A 20,112-nucleotide genomic window follows, 5' to 3' on the forward strand; every position below is an offset into this window, starting at 1 on the left:
TTTGACCATTCTTCATTACAAAACTGTTCAAGCTCTGTCAAGTTCCCTGGGGAGCGTTGATGGACAGCAATCTTCAAGTCATGCCACACATTATAAGTTGGATTTAAAAAATCATCAGTACGTTTTATCACTGGAGAAGCTATAAATTATGATCATGGCAGCTCTGAAATGACCTCACTGATTGCTAGTAAAACAGGGTTCCCGCGGCTCCTTAAAAAGTCTTAAAAGGTCTTAAAATAAAATCTGGGAAATGAAGGTCATGAATTGTCTTAAATTTACCATAAAATTGCTGTAGGTATTAAATTTGCAGATGGTGCGTTTAAGGCTGATGGGGAAAATTGTCACACACAGTGGCACGTTAGGTAAAATGTCTAATTCGCATGTATTTGTTTGATTAAAGGACAAATTAGGGGGATCTGCCCAAAATTACAAAGTATTAATTATACTATACTATATTAGAAACGATTTGAGATAAAGACATGCAGTGTTTTTTTTCCTGCAATGGAAAACAGAAGCTGATCAAGATTGTGAGGTCAGCAGAATATATAACAAGACTCACTGGCATGCCAGGTGCCCCTCTGCCACTTCCTGGAGAGCTCCAGCTTTGCTCAGTGGCATGTCTGAGGGACCTGAATAACTGAATAAATAGGATCTCAATGTTCTCCTGGGTCAGTTTGCAAAAAAAAGTGCATTATTTCAGTGTTATGTATATAGTTTTTTGAAATACAATGCATATTTCAATACCTAAGGCTTTGAATAGTATGTTCTAAGTGTCAAAACTGTTCACTATTACTGTGTGGGGTGTCAAATCAATAATAATAAAAAAAAAAAGAATTGTTTTTTGTATTGCACATTGTTCACTCAAATACTGTCTTATAAGTACATTATACATGAAAAATGCATTTAGCAGAGGTTGTTCTGAAACAATAGATATAAAGCACTTTGTGGTTTATAAGCATATGCATATTGTTTATCAGCTAGAATGTAAAAGTGGTAAAAACAGGAAAAATTGTCTCAGTCCTCTGAGGATTAATTTAGTATTAGACAATGAGAGACTCCGCCATTAATATAAGTTTTACATTTACGTTACGTTAGCTAGTTACAGACGTTGACATCTGGCTGCGTGTCATCTTTTCGTTGTTTAGAAATTTTTTGGGTCTTAAATTATATTTGTTGAGGTCTTAAAAAGGTCTTAAAAAGCATTACATTTGACTTTAAAAATGGTGCAAGAACCCTGTAAAAGACGCCCGAACTGCTTTTCAGCAACAAGCACGGATCCAGTCATTGTTTGCCTTAACCAGCTTACCTGTGTCAGTGATTTCATTTAACTGTGATTATTTAAAAGTGTCATTGTGTTTAGCAACATTTGTGGAATTTAGATTATGACATTGATCAATGTAGTTATTCAGTAAAAGGAAAGGAAACCTCAAAATCATGTGACTGGGATTAACAGAATTTGGGTACCTTAGTTCAAAGTGGTATTAAAGACTGTTGGAGTTTGTGTGTCACAGTATTCTGGAATGTGTGTGATTTCTGTCATTCTGCATGTTTGATCATGAGCCTGAGAATTCCAATATTTATTGTCAATAATGTGAAAACATTACATTCATTTACATTAATATGTACATAACGAATAGTAATATTTCAGTACAGTTACAAGCAGATCCTTCTAGTTTTATCTTGATATTTCTGCTTCTCACTGATGGCATTTTAATGTAAAACACTAGCTTGAGAAAGAGTAGCCTCCTTATTACTGAAGTGTCCTATGAATAAAATAAACACAGACACAGGTCACATGAAGAGGTTTCTTGTTTTCAGACGTCCCTGCATTTATCGCAATTAACAGAAACCTATCCCTAACCTGTTACACAGTTGTAGCGTAAGGTACACTTATAAATTTCAGTTCAAAGAATTGAATTTAAGTATCACCTTATCAAGAATCATTATGTAGAACTCAATTTCTGCAATAATTGGACGCAGACACCAATTCCAAAGATATAAATTCTCAAATGTATTAAAAACAAAGATAAAATGTAGCACTACATTAGTTATACAAAAAGGGAAAAACGAATTAAAATTCACTCAAGATCAACAAATCAAAGACCATGGAATCGCATATGATGACACACAAATCGTTACACAAAATTACAAACACATTGACTACAATACCGGTTAGTAAGACAAAGGTGAGTCTCTCATTACTATTGTTAGTCGGACATTAAATAAATAATGCAGGTTAGTATTTATGTCAAATAACTTCTCGTTATATATTTCAGTCTCAATTACGTTTGGGTGCCGAGAAAGATTCTATCATTTCTTGTTACCACAGTTCTCCCTAATTGATTACTGTTCAATGATTAAGGATAGGCAGGGCCACCTATAATCTAATGTCTATTAACTTGTGTCAATTTCAGACTAAACAGTTAAACAGGAATGAGAAGATATTTCTCTGCGTTGACAGATTTTATTTCTAAAATTGTCAAACAAAACAGTTTAATGCAGCACTCATTTATATTTAAGAAAATACTAAATGATATTACACATTCTAAAGTTTATGACTCACAGAATAACATTTCTAATTGATTTCTCAAATGTGATATAATAAACTCCAAACTCTTAAACTTATCTGAACTTCTTCGCAGAGAGGCCTCTCTGTCTTCGGGCTCAAATAAAAACACACGGCACGAGGTCCGAACTTCCACTCAGTCGATGCACCTGGAAGTTGGGTGTTTCGCGAAAGTAGAGAAACAGATTTTCCACTGGTTTGAAGGCTCCAAGGTTGTGCACAGGATGTCTTCTTTGTAAGCAGGATTTTCCACTGTAGTTACGTGAAGACAAAGTCTTTGAGGAAAGCAGGGCCCTGTTCATTTCCAAGGGTCCAGTTTCTTAAGACTCAATAGCTATAATGACTGAACACTTTCGTATTGCAGTCGACTTAGTCAATTGTCCAGCTGTAAAACTCCACTGATCAGGTGGGCACAGGCGGGCATACGCAGGTTCTAACGTTCTTTAATTAATAAAGTCCTTTAAAAGAATTCTTTGTGTGGCTCAATCTCCTTCTCCCAGTTGAACTCTTCTGTGCCGGCAAAGACTTAGTTGGTTTCTGGTTCCGGTTCTGGCAACAGAGCTACAGGTTGAGCTGTGGCAGCGAGTTACTGGTTCAGGTGAGAGAGAGTGCAAGTGATGCTGTGCGCTACCCTTTATACGCCTGTCAGATCAATAGACGATTGGTTCTTGAGTTTGTGAGATTGGATTTTGGTTTCAGCCCCCAGTGTCCTATTGGAGGAGGCTTGATTTATGACTGATGTCAATCCAGGCCATCTTTTGGAAATGCCGGTTGGCCTGGGTTCATAGCTCTGTTTCGGGATTTCGGCTCTCGTCCACTTCAAAGTGTTTTATTACCTACAGGCCCTGTTCCCCAGACATTTCACAGCAGGGATTCCAAGCCATTCTCGGTGCCATCCTCCCAAGACTGCCACGTTGATATAGAACAGTTCACGTGCCGATGAGCTCAGGAAATCTGATAACTTTGGGGGAGAGGTCTTCTTTAGATCAGAGCTAAAGTGCTCTATCAAAATACACCCCCCCCCCCCTCTTAATGTTACACAGTAAAGACTTGTATTGGTTGAAATAGAATGATTATATAACAGGCTCAGCTGGACAATGTAAAGCAGTTCCTCAATAGTAGCAGTGCACAGCGCACACTGCCGAAAACTGAATTGTGAAGGTTACAAAGACAGAGATGCAGAAGTAGGGAGGGTAATGAAGTTTATTCAAAAATCAGCAAATGTATGAAAACACAGTTGCTGAGGGTCGGGACTGGTCATCTGCACAGCTGCCTGCGGAGACGTATGGCAAGCCAAATTGTCATTTAGAGATATCTCTGAATTGCAGACATCTCAATTTGCATTTGAGATATCTTGAATTGCATTTAAGATATCTCAAATTAACTCTATTTGAAGATATCTCAGATTGAATTTGAGATCTCTCAAATTGACTTCCTGTCTAATTTGAGAAATCTCAAATTCAATTTGAAATATCTAGAATAGGACAGGAAGTCAGTTTTGAGATATCTTGTTTAACACTCCATTTCAAGATATCTCAAATTGGAGCTTTAAATGAGATATCTCAAACTGACTTCCTGTCCTATTCCAGATATCTTGAATTGAATTTGAGATATCTCAAATTAGACAGGAAGTCAATTTGAGATATCTCAAATTCATTTTGAGATATCTCAAATTCAATCTGAGATATCTTCAAATAGAGTTCATTTGAGATATCTGAAATGCAATTCAAGATATCTCAAATGCAATTTGAGATATCTGCAATTCAGAGCTATCTCTAAATGACAATTTGGCTTGCCATACGTCTCCGCAGGCAGCTGTGCAGATGACAGTCCCGACCCTCAGCAGCTGTGTTTTCATACATTTGCTGATTTTTTAATACAAATTTGAATTGAATGTAAATGACAATTTGGCTTCCCATAGAGACGGTCTTCCTCAGCTTCAATTGCCTGTTAAGAAACGAGGAGAGAGGGCATCAGACAGTGCTTTGCAGTCATTCGGACATTTGTCTTGCATACAGAGCACGGCTGGCTAAGATTGCCCACAGACATTTAATTAAAATGTGTTTAGTAGTTTAGCAACTTCCACACAGGCATCCTCAATGACACAGTCGTCCACAAGACAAAGCTGAAAATTAGGTTTATGTGACTTGCACCTTACCTACGGAGAGTGATAGAAATTAGTACTTACCTCAGAGATGATCTTCCGCTGTGGGGAAGACAGTGAAGTTTTGATTTAACAGATGAGTACACATTTTCCAGATGGACAAATCAAATAAAAACGTCTGGAGTTAAACAGTCTGCTGCCCAGAGGGACCTGCATGGTGGCACGACCTGTGTATTGTCCTAAGATAAGGACATCGCAAGATGAAATTACAATGATGATTTTATGACATTGAATGCATTTCCCAGCACAACATCTGTCTTTGTTTGTCACAGTACAGTTACCTTCTTAATGGTCAGGAGGCTCCCATGTGTCTCCAGCGCCTGCATCAGGCCTGGGGGAAGCCAGTCTTGACTTCCGCTGCTGCCTTCTGGACCCTTGAAAACGGGTCCTTTAGAAGGTCAGAGAGTCCTGGCAAGAGAAACATGCTGGAGATTCACTGATTCATTATACGGCTTGTACTGTCTTGTAGAGTCTCAAATCAAAAATGCTTCTCAAAATAGCATTGCTATTTAATGCATCTAATCTAATTCAAGTATCACAATCTGGATTTATTGGGGATTTTCAATATTATTGGACCATCAAAGTTTTAGTTATCTCAGTTGCAAGAACAAAATTATCAAGCACTGGTCCAACAGCTTAAGGCACACATGATTTTTTTTTATTCTCATTTCCATATATGATTTCATGTTATTTAACCTTCTTGCATCAAAGCATGCAAGAACATGGCACTCAAAGTCATGAACCAGAGACGTTCTACTACCTTTATTGAGCTTCTTTCTTGAAAGGAAGTTGAAGAAGCCTTTCTCCATCTTCTCAAGGAGAGCCCCTGACACAGAAAAACAACAGGTGTGAAACAGTGCAAAATCAAAAAAAATATCCAAATGCCTACATCAACAAAGACATGTTCGACAAAGCTCTGTTGCTCTGGCTTTCTTACCGATGAAGACAGCTGCACATGACCGGATGTTATGGTGACAGCTCTTGGTGAGGCGTAGGGCAACGTTCTGGTACACGCCCATCGTATCAGGGTACCGCAGTTGCTACAAGTACAAGAACAACTTTCAGCAGAAAATACAAGAGACAGTTCTCCATGTGCTCCAGAAAACAGCATCCAACATCGGCACCTGGAATACTTTCCCACACACAATGAGCAAACCCCACCAAGAATCCCAAGAGAAAGCAGTCGTAAAGTAACTTACAAGGACAGAGTTCACCTCCCTGATGAAGGCGGTGAAGATGAAGGTCTCACGGTTAAAGTGGTCCTCCATCACCATGTTGAGACCTGAGAAATATGGTGCGCACTGCTGCAGAGCCAGCTGGCAAGCCTGGGGGAAACCACAACACAGCTCTGGTTATTCACCAGCAAGACAGCAGGAAAGTGTTATCACTTGGAGTACTACAAAGAGAACTTACACTGTTTTTTCTTTACTCAGAGCTTGTCAGCTTGTGTGTACTGCCTTTACCCCTAAATATCCAATTTCCACAACATTTACCATTTAAAAAGAAACCACTAATCCCCTTCATGAGTTCAAGTATCCCCGTTTTTCATAGTTTATGCAGCAGAGATGAAGACCCTTCGGTTACGTCCGAGAGCCAAGAGAACCCCCACAGACAGACTTCACAGCCCAACGTATTTACCTGGGAGACGGCTGGGCGGGAGTCCCCGAGGTGAAGCAGCAGCCTGGCCAGGGAGCCGTGGCACTGCTTCTGTAATGCTTTATTCCCAAATGCCCTCTTCAACAGCACTCCCAGCAGGACCACAGTGGCCCTGCGGATCTCAGAGTTCACCTGCAACACAAACACACGACAGGCACGCCACTTCAGCACTGGACTGTCCTCACCGTCTTTCATTCTGTAATATGACTTGGTAATAAATAAATAGACCCCAGAGACTGACGGGGAGCTCCACTAGTTATAGTCAGGTGGAGCTACAGTCAGTGTCCTGACGGCCGTATCCTGTGTGACCAGATTCAAGACAAAAGAGAATCTTCTTCACTAATGAAACCAAGGAAACAAAGGCCAGTGAATCATTCTAAGACTTACACTTTCCAGACACTCCTTCGCTGTGTGGTAAGCCTTGGGGATGAGTTTTGTGGCTGTTCCAACTTCACAAAGCTGGAGGAGGGTGACCAGAGAGGAGATGGCCTTCAGGACGACTGGCTTCCCATCCATCACCCACATTGAAAGAGCGCCAGTCAGCAGATGCAGCTGCTCCAAAGCGTGCCTGAGTATCTGAGCAGAGAAGAGGGCTGTGATCAGCCTCCATATACACATGCAGTGCTGCAACGCTGTCATCTGATCAGGGACTCCAATTCCCACATTATTCTCCAAAACTACAGCCCTCATTGTCTCCCCAACCAGTTAAAATGTAATTAAGAACGCTATGAAAGAGTCAGTTAATATCATACATTTAAACAAAGTACTTTATATATGTTACACTATGTATATCAGTATTTACATAAATACAAACACATGAAAACCTTTCCCCTGTATGTAGGTACACTTTTGCACTTATGTTGTAAGTCGCCCTGGATAAGGGCGTCTGCCAAGAAATAATAATAATAATAATAATAATAATAATAATAATAATAATAATAATAATAATAATAATACATTACACACCTAGTTAAAAACAAACAAATGGACAACAAAATGACAATAATTAGATGCATGACTGGTGGATGTAAGGCTTGCAGCTTCTCTTTCTCTTGCAGATGGGATCCTCATAGAGAGGGTACAGACTGGTGGACAATGGGTCATTTCTCTGTACCTCCTCCTTGGGCAGAGCCTTCAGCCCTTGGACTGCCAGTCTCTGGATGTCCTCCAGGGGCTCCTCTGAGATCTCCAGAATCTTCTTTATCACCACTGCTAACAAGCTGCTGTCAAGCAGGTGTGATAAGCTTTTTTGCAGAAGCTTTGAAAAAGGGAGAGGAGAGAGACGAGTGAGTATGGAGACACTGCAGGCACCAGCAAGTTCACTGTCCCAGCTGAGGGAGCAGGTCTTCAGTTTAAAACTACAGTACATTCATTGGTCCACATGCACTCCTCATCTCTATAGGATCACATGAAGGTCCTGTGTGAAGATACTCACCGCGCAGAAGAAGGCTGCCACACACAGCTTCTGGCTCTTTCCCATGGTGCTGTATTGCTGACAGAGCTTGGGTACCACATCCGGTAGGACTAGGACAGCAAACCTCATTAGAGCCCTGTAGTTCAACAGCACAAAGATCAGGGGTTATTCTTTATACACTTGTTTTACTGCCAACTCATTTATTTTGCAAGCTTTTTCTGTAGCTAATTATCATTTTTCAATGTATCCCTGCTAGGGGTTTGATTATAATCAGCCTGAATGAGCCGTCTACATTTCCCTTCTGAAAGGGTGTCTATGGAATGTTATTGGCCCTATTAATCAGGTATTAATGAACGTCTGTAGCAAAGGTTTTTGTATCTGCTCTGGGCCTAATGCTCAAGTCCAGCTTGTCTTACGTCGTCAGTAGGACGATGCCCTCCGCCTCCCGACCTTCTTCCCAGATCAGTTCCCAGGCTCTGCTCTGTTCAAATTGATTTGCCTCCTGGTCCAGCTCTTTTCTAGACAGCAGCACTTTCAGGGCTTGCACAGCGGCGCTGGAGAGAGAGAGAGGGGAGCAGTGTCACTTGACTGTGCATCAGACATAAATGAATACATATGAAACAGTGACCGTTTCTGTTCTGATGTGATGCTCCATCACGGGCTCCCACATGTTCTTACATCTTGACGCTGAGGCCTGCTGCCGGAGCGGGAGTCTCAGGACCCAGAAGAGGCAGCAGGACGCTGAAGAGCTCCGCAAACTGCATCCTCAAGGTCTCCGGTCTGAATTTGGATAGGTTGTCCAGTATAGCACAGGCCTGAGCAAGGCAAAGAAAAGCAGATTGATTAAGAGTCTGAGGGACAGTTCTGGGACGTGCCCTTGTCATGCTGGGTTTGGAATTCACTTACAGCCACCGTGTGACCACCGCTGATCGCCGTCTGGAGATACTTCACCAGTGCGCTGAGTGTCCATGGATTCAAACTGTTGACAGCCATGGCCTCCCACAGCTCGCTGTACCACCGCAGGTGCTGAACGTTGCTGGAAAACACAACCAAACCCTCATTGTGTGCTGCCCTGCAATAAGTGACTGACCATCGCTCACTCTTAATAAGAATGAGAGCCCGACACATGATAGAATTGAGCTTATGCTCATAAGACATTATATCTGAAAATGCAGACAAAAAGCACGTGGACAATGTATGGCTCTACTTCTCAAAGTAATTCAGGATTACACATATCACATATCTAACAAATACTGAATGTATGATCATTGAAGCTTTTGCACAAACATTTTACAAGCTGTGTGACTTTGAGAGTTGTATCCATCGGATTCACAGGACAGTTAAGACAATGTCGTCAATCCTTACCTATCAGCCAGTGACGTGTAGCTGATTAGGGAATTGATGGCCGCGACTTTGTCCATTCTTGCCAGTTGGCAAACAACCTGCCTCATGCTCTTCCTCAAAGTCTCGTCCGCATCCCACAGGCCCAGGAAGCCATGAATCACTGGAGCAAACTGGAGACACACACGCAGCAGAGAACAGGTTATAATCCACACACTGTTTCCCTGCACACACTCATAGTTACTGCCTGCCACAGATAGAGCACGTGAGGCCAGAAACAGGGTCCTTGTTCAAATGGATCATGAAAACGTCCTGGTGAAGCAGACTTATTCTAAACATGGACAGCTAGAAGTTCCTGTTTTTGATCCAAGACTTTTTCAGTTTTGTCCTGATGGCATGTATAAAACACACTAGGCATCTATTGGTTGACATAATGAACGGTACAGATCACAAAATTAACATCTGATTCTATAAAAAGCCAGACTGCAGGACATATATGGGCTCTTATTCCCTGACAGGGTTGGTGCAGATTGGGTGGTTCAAGAATACAAGCAGTGCTGACAGACCTGTGGCCTGAGCTAAACTCCCTGTCCAGCTGTATAGAAGCCCAAACACTTGCTATAGAAACATTCAGAGCTGTAACAGACACAATAACATTCAAACGCTTTCCCTCTCACCATGCCAGTGAGCTCAGTGGGGTAAGCCTGCAAGAGGCTTCCCAGGAAAGTGCAGGAGCCATGGGCAGAGCTGGGCTGGCAGTCCCCGACTCCCTGAATCAGACTTTGAACCAAGGTCTCCATCTGCAGCTGAGGGAGGCATCTGCCGATCACCTGAAACACAGAGACACACTCACCCCTCAGTCATCGACACAGCACAGGCATTCTTAAAGTCACTGATTAGGTTACAGCTCCCCTCCCAAGACCCGTGGGCCAGGTTTGGCTGAGGGAAAGCAACACTAAAGTACTAAATATTGACTTGGGTTGTGGCAACCTGGATTCTGTAATAGCAGCAGGATTGGAGGCTGGCATTACCTGGGTGAGATCAGCACAGGTGCATGAGACAGACGAGTTCTCATCCATATACCGCATCATGTTATCCAGCGAATCCCTGAAAAAGTCACGACCTTTAAAAAAAAAGAAATAATTTAACCAAAATATTAGGCTTTGTACACTGTCAGGCACACACACATACACACTCTGTGCTATACTAAAGTAAATACTAAATACTGTCTACAGCAGTACACACTTTACTGAGCTGTTCACTTAAATAGCAACACATTCAGGTGTTTTTCCATTACCTTCCCCGTGCAGCCATATGTGCATAAGGGCCTTGATGCTCTTCAAAGCCATCTTTATGCCTTCCGGCTCAGGCTCTAAGCATCGTGGGACCAAGGATGCCAGAATTCGGCCCACTGGGACTTTCCCTTGTACCTGTAGAGAAGAACAGCCACACAGAGATCAATGCAAAGACCAGTTTCTGCTGGAACGACAAAAGCACGAGCTTCTGCTTCACTGACACAGTTCAATGTGACTCACGTCCAGAGCATAGAGGCCTGGATCAGCACTCACCTGGACGGATTCAGACTCCTTCTGGTAGAACCGCAGGAGAGTCGTGACCATTGCTGTGGCCCTGAATCTTGTCAAGTCGTGTGGAGACAAACACAAGGCTTGCAGGGGCTGAAGGACGGAGTGATGCCAGAGAGAGTAGAGAGAGACCGAGAGGGCATGTGGGGGAGAGAAAGGACATTAACAAAAGTATAACAAGAACTTTTTCTTTTCTTTTAATCTAAGAATTTAACTCTATGAAACTATTACTTCTATAGAGATTTTACTCTGATTCTAAACTGTGCTAGAAAGGTAGGAAAAACGACAGTGCCACATCACACTAACTACAGCAGTCCCTATTCATTTCTCTATCACCCCTCAAACCAATGGCACCTGTAGACACACGGAGTTGTTCAGCATCAATTGTAATTTGCTGTTTTTACAGAGAACAATAGTGATATGTACCGACTAAATGACTGAGTCGGCCTGCGGAGCCCATCCATTTACATTACCCTTGTCCACTCTCTGACAGCCTATAATGCGATGGTCACTAGTTTAAGGCAAGGTAAAAGCACTGACCTGCAGCAGTTCCACAAGTGTGTCGGGGGTGAAGTCCTGCTTCAGAATGTCTCTGAGCAGGACAAGGAGACACCTTGCGTTGCCAGAGTACACCTTCTACACAAGACAAATAAAATGTATGAGATACAAAAATGGTACAGTGTTTGTGTTACAGATGTTGAAGGAAGGTCTTCAAATGCTACATTTGTAATATTTCATGTCATTACCTCGAGTGAATGGCCACTGCGGGTCTTACTGGGGAGAGACAGGATTTCGACAACACTCAGCCGCACAAGAGCCATCTGTTGCTTCCTTAAGACCGGCCTCACTTGGCTGGGGAACAAGAGTGAGAATGTCAGGTTATAGGAACCCCAGCAGAGCATCACAATCAAAGCCATGTTGCTTTAAATTGATCATTTCAGCCAAAAAATTGTTGGTGATGCAACCCATCAGAGTTTCACAATAGAAGAAGCACACACATTCAGGTCAAGCCTTTCTATACACATTGATAGTGAGGCTTCTTTGTCAACAGCACACATCTGAGTGTGTTTTAGGCGAGTGGTGTGTTAAAGGGGGGAAACTGAATCAGGCACTGACTGACAATTAAGTGTCAAGAGTTCAAACACATTTCAGCCATGAGAGTTGTAGTGAAGGGTAGCTTTCTAAGGAAGAGTTACCTCAGGAAGAAGCAGGCATACAGGACCTGCTTGCAGATGGATGGACTGGACCCGTCTCTAGGCTGATCCTTAATAAAATCCTGAGAGGAGTGGAAGAAAATGGGCTCTGACACATTCACATCACAGCATTTGTGACTGAAGACACAACAGACTTGTATAGACAACCATTTATGGGAAATGAATGATAAGTGACTGGATATGAAAAGGTAATGGCCTACGCTTATATTTCAGAGCTGTATAATAAGTTAAGCAGTAACAATCGCTTTAGCAAGATCAGACCAGTTTCAGATTGACATATAATAACTTTGGTGGAAGGCTTACATTCCTGTGCAATATATTTTAAAACTTAATAATGGCTGTTCTAATCAGTAACTATGCAACAACCAGGATCTATGATTTGCTTAAGTCTTGAATCAAAAACAGCCGTAATACATTCCTCACAACACCCTGGTTTAAGACTGCAGCCTTTTCCAGACGACAATTCGCAGACCAGTCTCACCCCGCCTGCACACTCTAGAACAACCTGAACGGGGTGGCAGTGCTACAATCGTGCTCAGAACACAAGGAAACCTCACTTACCATCAGCACACCCAACACCTTCTCTTTGGAAGTGAAGGCCACTCCAGCCGCCTTGACTGCCCGTGCTATGTGACTCAAAGTGAAGCACACACTCCCCCTCACTGCAATGTCCTGGAGGAGGAAGAGCACAGCATCTCAGTCTGAAGCTTGTCACAAGCAATGAAACAGGCACCTTGGGACAATTATACTGTGGTTCTTGTTTAAGATATATTTTGCCTACCTTGGAGGTGACGGAGTCCATCATTTTGGGCATGATGTCACTCTCCAGGAATGCTTCCAGTTCCGCTTTAGGGATCAAGGGGGCTATGATTCCATAGCACAGTGCAATTCTGCGGTGTACATAGGTCTGCAGGACAAAATGCATCGGGTTATCTGGCATGATGGTGATGTATTTTATGTATGCATCCTTCGCTCTTTATTCAAGGGTATTGTGGAAAGTGTGAACAAGCTGTTGATGAGTCGTACCTCAGTCGTATAGTGGGCCTTCAATGCCGGCTGCATGAGGTCAGTCATCTTAGGCAGCTTCAGAGAAATGACTGCGGTCATCAGCCTCTTTGTGCAAGACAGCGGCTCTTTTCTGGAAACTGTCTCCACTGCCTCGAGAATAACAAGCCGTTGTTTTAAAGCCACCTGTGGCAAGAGCAAGAAAAGACAAAACTAATACTCCCTGCACTGGTTTTCAGTCAGTAGAAAGAGCTGAGGAGAACTGAATTTAATATAGATTGTACTTGTCACTGCAGTTTTCTGCATTTTGGTAAGCCTTATACTAACTTTAGATACATTTAATTCTTCATTTGAGCCCTATTCTTTAAAACAGTCAAGTGAAACTATATATGCATCTGTATGATTTATAGATGAAAGAATAGGGGGGGAGCTTTGTTGAGGCTATCCTTAGATTGTGGGGGTTTAGATTTGTGCTTCCAGCTCCAGTTTTTTCTTATTCTTTCAGACTATATGCATTGTGATTAAGGATTTCACCTGAGGATTGTTGACCAAGTACTGCCGAAAGAACGGCAGCGCTTTACGGAAACTGTCCTCGAGGTTGGCTAACAGACGTTTAACCCAGAGAGCATCTGGTCCCGGGTCTGCCTTGCCAGAATTGGTGGGGCGGACTGGAAGAGAGATGCACATCAGGCTGTTAGGAGACATTCAGCCGTTCACATGCCAACACAAGACACAGATACTGCACTCTCTATGGAAGCGATAAGATGAAATATATACATATATAAAAGGCACAGCATGTAGATGTTTTACAAAATAATGTAAAATGTCCTACTGCTTTAAGTAGCATACTTGTCAGTTTACACACATGATTATTTATTATGTCCTTAACAACAAAATATATCCTCATTCAGTTTCCCTATAAACCAAGGGTTATTATGGCTGTTTCAGCACTCCAAGATTTGTTTGGGTATTATTAACCAAAGCACATGTTTAACACTGTTATTTATTTAAAAGCTATCTTACAGAAAAGTTCAAACGAAGGGGGATACCCCCTACAGACACACATGGCATCCCAGAGCCTCAACACAATTAACAGACTGTACCTTGTTTCTTCATCTTCTTCATTTTGAATTATTCTGCATAATAACATACAAAAAGGCAGTTAAGCAAAGCAAGGCAAACACCGACAGGTTACCCATATATACCGGTTAGCAATTAAACCAGCTGACTAAGAGTTTTCTTAACTTCATATATGCTCGACACAATGTCCTTTCCAATGATATAGAATATTAAAATAGAAATAGATCAACAAAAAGTGCAAGACGTACCAACTCAAGAATAGATGTTTCTCTTCTAACTGAACTAACAGCTAATGATCGTATCGCTCATTTGGAACGCATTGCATAGTCTGCTAAACTACTGTGACGTCACACGTAAAGAACGATCGGTGATGACGATGATGGCATGGCGGTCCGTTTCAGATTTGTTGAAGCCATAGCGAACAAAATGGGGTGGGATGGTGCCAAACTTATCTCTATATATTTTTAGAACCGGTCAAGGAAAATATACTGCCTGAATATGATTTAGAAACCCTGCATTTAATATAAATGCCTTAAACTCAATAGCCAATGCCAATGCTCCTACACGACAGACAATAAATAAATAAATAAATAAATAAATAAATAAATACAATCTGCGCTACCTGCAAGAGACCCCCCACTGAGAAGAGGCGATCAGCTCTTGATTTCAGATGTGCACCAACGACAATAACACAGCCACACGTGGTAATACGAGTGGTTATAAACATACTGTGACAACCACAGTATAAATGCACCTCCACATGTGCCCACAAGAGGTCGCCATCGCCCTCTCCATCCCTGTCTCCTCTCCCAGATTTCAATCACTCAGTCATTCAGTTTTCACCGCACCCCTGCTCTCCATTATTTGCTTTTCCCACCGGCCTTTATAAACCCCTCCCCCTCTCTCACTCACTGTGAAGTTTTGTTAGTTTACTTACTTCTCCTTGTGCCTTGTTTAAACCACTGTAATGAGTCCCTCAGTACTGGGAGGACAGCAGACATGTAGGTTATGGTGATGGAGTTCATAATCCAATGGGACAACAGTTGCTTAGATAAGGCTTTTTCGCAATGGCCGCACTCCATAACACGTCAGATCCATATAGCACCTCAATGCCCGTGCAGGACAGAACAAGTGCAAACAGCATTCCTCTTCTGATGAGAAGGGGGGAGGATGGAAAGACATGAACTCCATTATTCGATAGTTGTTTTAACTACACATTTTAAATATAGCAACAGTCGAACCCCCCCATAGGAAAACAATTGAATGGGCGCACAGTGGGAATTCTGTGTCTACGGGAGAGCTTTGTATTTCCGAGGAGTGCAGCTGACTGACCGTCTAGGCTGTGTTCTGGGTGTCAGGCAGGGTGTCACCTGAATTTCACAGGACACAGCTAATCACAGTAATGCAATGGCGGTGGGGACAAATTCTACTACATGGCGAGGTACTGATTGGTGTTCTGTTTAAAAACTGCTACTGGATATTGGTTGGCATGTTCCCTCTAAAGTAACAAGCAGGGAGCAATGTTGCCTCACTTCTGAAAACATATGATTATGTAATGTATTCATATAAAATTTACAATCAGAGATGCCCGGAAATGAATATGTGCCCTGATATAAGATACTTTTTGTATATTACTTTAATTGAATTGCATGTGTGTGCAATTAATTTAAATACATTAAATAACATTTTGTGAATTAGCCACAAAATGTGTTAATATATTACAAAAATATATATTTTGGCATAGCGGGTTTGGAGCTCTGCTGGTGGAGCTGTGCAAAGCAGGGGGGCTTGAAGGTGTGCCTGACAGCTGAGACGACTCACATGTTCCTGGAAATATTTGTGGTCTTGTGTGTGTGGTGAAAACCTCACAGATAATATAAGGTGTATTGATGACCAGGCTGGGCCACACGGGGTCTCCCTGTTCCTACACTTTGTACTTTAGGAGATTAGAGGAAATGTTTCAATAAAGCATTCCTCAAGCCTCCAGCAAGACAATAGATAATTAGGCAAGTGCTGACAGTCAACAGGGGCAGCTAAAACAAACCAGGACTTGGTTTTATCTTCTAGAAAATGACTAACAAATAGTTTGCACTGCTGGCACCTCTCAAACCCAAACCTCTTGGTGGTGTGTGCGGAGCTGCTGATGTTCACCCTCCTACATTGGCCAACTCACCACCCAAGTATGTGACCTTTATATATTTCAATTCAAACACTTTCAGCCACATGTCCAGTAGGTGTTCCTGTTTGATTTGTATTAGTGCACTTCTGTAATGCCTGTGTAAACTGTAAGTCGCCCCGGATAAGGGAGTCTGCAAATTGATACATAAATACATACATACATACATACATAGCAGAGGCTTGTATTTCTGTCCCTGTGGTAAACACATAAGATGAATGGAGGTGTATGGCATTTTATACTGATATTATCTACAAAAACTATGTGAAAATAATGTTTTGTTTGTTTTGCTATTATAAACTTATAATCATCATCATCATCATCATCACACAAAGTCCACAAATCATTACATACATTAAGTGCAAATGTATTTAATTGCCAATGGTGAATACAAATTAAAACATAGTTCAAAGTATAAAACAAGCCTAATCATGATCTTAAATGTAAAACCTTTAGTCGAAAATCATCACACCCTTCATTTAGAACAATGATATGATTAAGTAGTTTAACTAATATTGTTAATTTAATGATACTTAGTTCAACCATCTGGAATATATATATATATATATATATATATATATATATATATATATATATATATATATATATATTTCTAGGTTGAGTAAGTCTTAAACAAACTTAAAATGTATAATTAATAAATAAGTATAGTTTAATTAACAACATTTTTAAACTAAATTTACAGAATAGGGTGGAACTTTTCACAGCATCTGTCTGTCTATCTATCTATCTATCTATTGGTCTGAAATAGAAATAATCAGTGGTTTCAACGTAATATTTATGAAATACTGTTTTAATACTAATACCCGAGTATATAATCAATATTTGCAGATATTGGACGAGGTAGGAAATTACCATTACTAAAATACCCTATATTACAATATATATATATTTTTTTTATTGATTATATGCTGAGAATGTCGGAAATATATGCATTTCTATGTCGGAAATATATGCATTTCCCCTGATGGACCAACAACTAAACGGGTCGCTATACTCTTTTGAGAACGTATTTAAATCACTGGAAGGCAGCATGGAGAGGAAGTTTGGACCTTCTCGGCCACCATCCAAGCTACCCTTTCCCCTTTTTATCCTCATAGATTTATTTTTTTTTTTTTTTACTTTAACTTTTATTTTAACTTTTTGATGTTTCTTACCAGTGCCTTTCCCCCATGTTATTTACAACACTCTGAATTTGTATTTATTAGCGGACATGTTCACGACCACTGGCTCCTTGGGGCTCTGTGAGTTACCTTTTAAATTATATTATTAAGCTGCTAAATTGCTGTTTGAGTTGGCTTTGCATTGTCATTCATTCGTTCAACAATTTCACGTTTTCAACCGAAGACAGGTCAAGCAGTCAGTTGTCGTCAGTTAAGGCACAGGACGTGTGAATGCAATAAGATGTATGTAGGTTAAACTTAGCCTTGATGTATATAGTGATTAAGATTGAACACACTACTGTCGTGGTTTGTATTAACGGTTGTGCCGAGTTATGATGACCCCTCCTGCTCACCAAAAACAATAATGTCTAATGTTATACTTTATAAAATACACTTATGACTTCGCCATGTGTAATACCGTCACACTATGTTGTTACAATTGAATGTCCAATGTTTAATATTTGCTAAAGTAATTGATGGGCGCAAACAGGAGATCGCGCCTGCGCACAATTGTGTACATTTCAGCTGAATAACCTACAAACACGTGCAATGAAAAAGTATGTATTTTGATTCGTAAATTACATTGGAAACACCTGAAAAGTTCGTATATTGAAGTACGATGGAGTTCCGTCGTCTAATGTGAACGTAACATTTTAGAAATATATACTGTAATTACCTTTTGGCTTCGTTATCATTGCGCAATTGTACCTTTCGTAACGAGTGTCTTAGTTTTTGTTGTAATATAGTTCAAGCCTGCTGCATATATAATGTCCTTACGTTGTATAGGTTGGATAAGTGATAAAACCACAACAACATTGCATATGAACTTGAAAGGAGCCTGGCATGGCCTGGGACGTGACCTGGAAATATCCATTGCATTGTGTTTTCTCCTGTTTTAATCCACACACACTTTGTACTGTTATTGTAGGGTTGTGGGAGTTTAAGCCAAACCTAACAGATGAGCTCTTCTGTCACCATTGGAGGCATGGGTTCAAGTGTGTCACAGCAGGTCACTAGTGAATTGCAGGGGCGGATGTAAGTCAAAGGTTAGGAAGCAGTTTGAGTCATTTGGGCTTCCACATTTGACACCAACATACTTGCAAATCACTTGGACTTTGTTTTCACCAGCTATAACTGTTGCATTACTTAATATGTTGAATTATTGACTCATCCCTTAAAAAACGCTCTAAAAAGTACTTTACATCAAGTGTAATCAATTTGTTCCCAATGTGAAAGGATCAAGGTAAATTAGTATACCATTCATTCATGTTACTTCTGTATTGTAGAGTGGTGCTACATTATTAAGGTAGGCTATACATCTCATCTTATTTATCAATCTCTAGGCTACTTATTCTTATTCGCCAGTAACATCGATTTGAATGAATGGTGTGACTACTTTCAAATGCAACTGTAAATCAGGCTGCTGATATTTTTGTTTTTTGACGGTAACCTTTTTAATGTTTATTTCATTGATTCAACACATTTTTATGGTCATTACTTTTGCAGAATAATAATGTAAGTTGTAATAGTGACTTTGGAACCTCTCTCACCATAGCAGAATATAGGTCACATCTTGTTAGACTTTGCTCAATTCAGACAGCACAGGAAAAAGAGCTTGGATCATTGCCATAGGGTATTTTTCTTAATTTATTTAGTTTACTTTAACCCATCTGCTGTACTGTGTCAGCTATTACATTATTGGTTTCAGTGTTCATTTGTTTTTGAGCTATTGCACCTATTTTATGGGACTGCAGTTATTAATACTGTTCAGCAAGCTTTGATTATAACCCCCCACTGTAAATTATAGAATATGCACTACTGTGAATTGACTTGCTATGGATACAGTGCACAGTAGGTCTAAAAGAAGAAGCTTGATTAGTGTAAAGGCATGTGAATGAGTCTGTAGGTGGTGGAATTTGTGCTGAGGTATAGTCATATGGTTTCCCCTTGTGCAGTAAGTGCTAATGTGGGCTTCATATTGCTCACAGCCTCCATCATTAAAGCTGTCCTCGACTGATGCTGAGTTTCCGACAGGCTGTCAGTGTTTGTGTGACCACGGCAGGCTGTTTTTTTTTTTTTTTAATAGCACCTTTTGACCTGCAAAGACTAAATTGGGACATACCACACAAATTGTGTGTGCTTCTTTGTGGTTTTGGTTGTGCTTTTGTATATGCTATGTATGGTGCGTTTTTATCTAGATAGATGTCGTGTGAATGTCAGGTTTGTATTGATTCTGTGGAACGTAGGACACTTGTAAATAATATAAATAAATAAACACCTCAGCTATTTTTCATTCAGTCCCCCTGACTGACTGAATGCAATGTTACTTTGGTAGAGATGTATTGCCAGGAAGTAGAATTTGTGGAAGTAATATTTCCCTAGAAACTGGTAGGGCATTAGCTTCTTCTGTTAACTAATAACTTGAACTGAGAAGTTAGTCAATGTCAATGCATGAATTAATTGAGTTTGTGTAATAAAAACAAATACAGCAATATTAGATGTGCATTGATTAAATGCAACTTCAGAATGGACTTTAACTCTCATTACCTTTCATCTGTAGTCAAAGGAATGTGTATTTATCCCTCCTAGTAAAAATAATAGGTTAACTCAAAAATACCTCATAGACACACACTGTATTTGGGCAGATGACACAACGTGTCAGAAGAATAATGATAGAAATATGTCAAGTAAATGTACTAGTCCTATATTTAATTTATTAAAAAAACAGCAAA

The 20,112-nt window shown here is 40.6% G+C and overlaps 2 protein-coding genes across 2 annotated transcripts in view; one reads left to right on the top strand and one right to left on the bottom strand.

Moving 5' to 3' along the window:
• Window positions 1-4,430: 4,430 nt before the first annotated feature.
• LOC136751792 (maestro heat-like repeat-containing protein family member 1) lies at window positions 4,431-14,119 on the bottom strand. The gene is made up of 26 exons (XM_066707569.1): window positions 14,047-14,119; window positions 13,478-13,611; window positions 12,965-13,129; window positions 12,720-12,845; window positions 12,500-12,610; window positions 11,921-12,000; window positions 11,471-11,576; window positions 11,265-11,360; window positions 10,710-10,817; window positions 10,439-10,571; window positions 10,173-10,264; window positions 9,819-9,971; window positions 9,166-9,314; window positions 8,707-8,836; window positions 8,479-8,615; window positions 8,217-8,354; window positions 7,822-7,936; window positions 7,501-7,644; window positions 6,774-6,962; window positions 6,369-6,518; window positions 5,930-6,055; window positions 5,668-5,770; window positions 5,491-5,556; window positions 5,012-5,138; window positions 4,755-4,772; window positions 4,431-4,513 (listed from the first exon to the last, which is right to left on the bottom strand). Exons 1-24 carry the CDS (start codon window positions 14,066-14,068, stop codon window positions 5,056-5,058), a joined length of 2,856 nt encoding a protein of 951 aa, XP_066563666.1. The 5' UTR covers window positions 14,069-14,119; the 3' UTR covers window positions 4,431-4,513; window positions 4,755-4,772; window positions 5,012-5,055.
• A 3,149-nt stretch (window positions 14,120-17,268) lies between these two features.
• ubac2 (UBA domain containing 2) overlaps window positions 17,269-20,112 on the top strand; it is a 72,171-nt gene continuing 69,327 nt past the window's right edge. The window contains exon 1 of the mRNA XM_066706757.1: window positions 17,269-17,461. Coding sequence (XP_066562854.1) covers window positions 17,431-17,461 — 31 coding nt within the window. The 5' untranslated portion in view covers window positions 17,269-17,430. The remainder of the gene's footprint in view (window positions 17,462-20,112) is intronic.

This window comes from Amia ocellicauda, chromosome 6 (genome assembly GCF_036373705.1).
Source record: "Amia ocellicauda isolate fAmiCal2 chromosome 6, fAmiCal2.hap1, whole genome shotgun sequence".
Taxonomy (NCBI): Eukaryota; Metazoa; Chordata; class Actinopteri; order Amiiformes; family Amiidae; genus Amia; species Amia ocellicauda.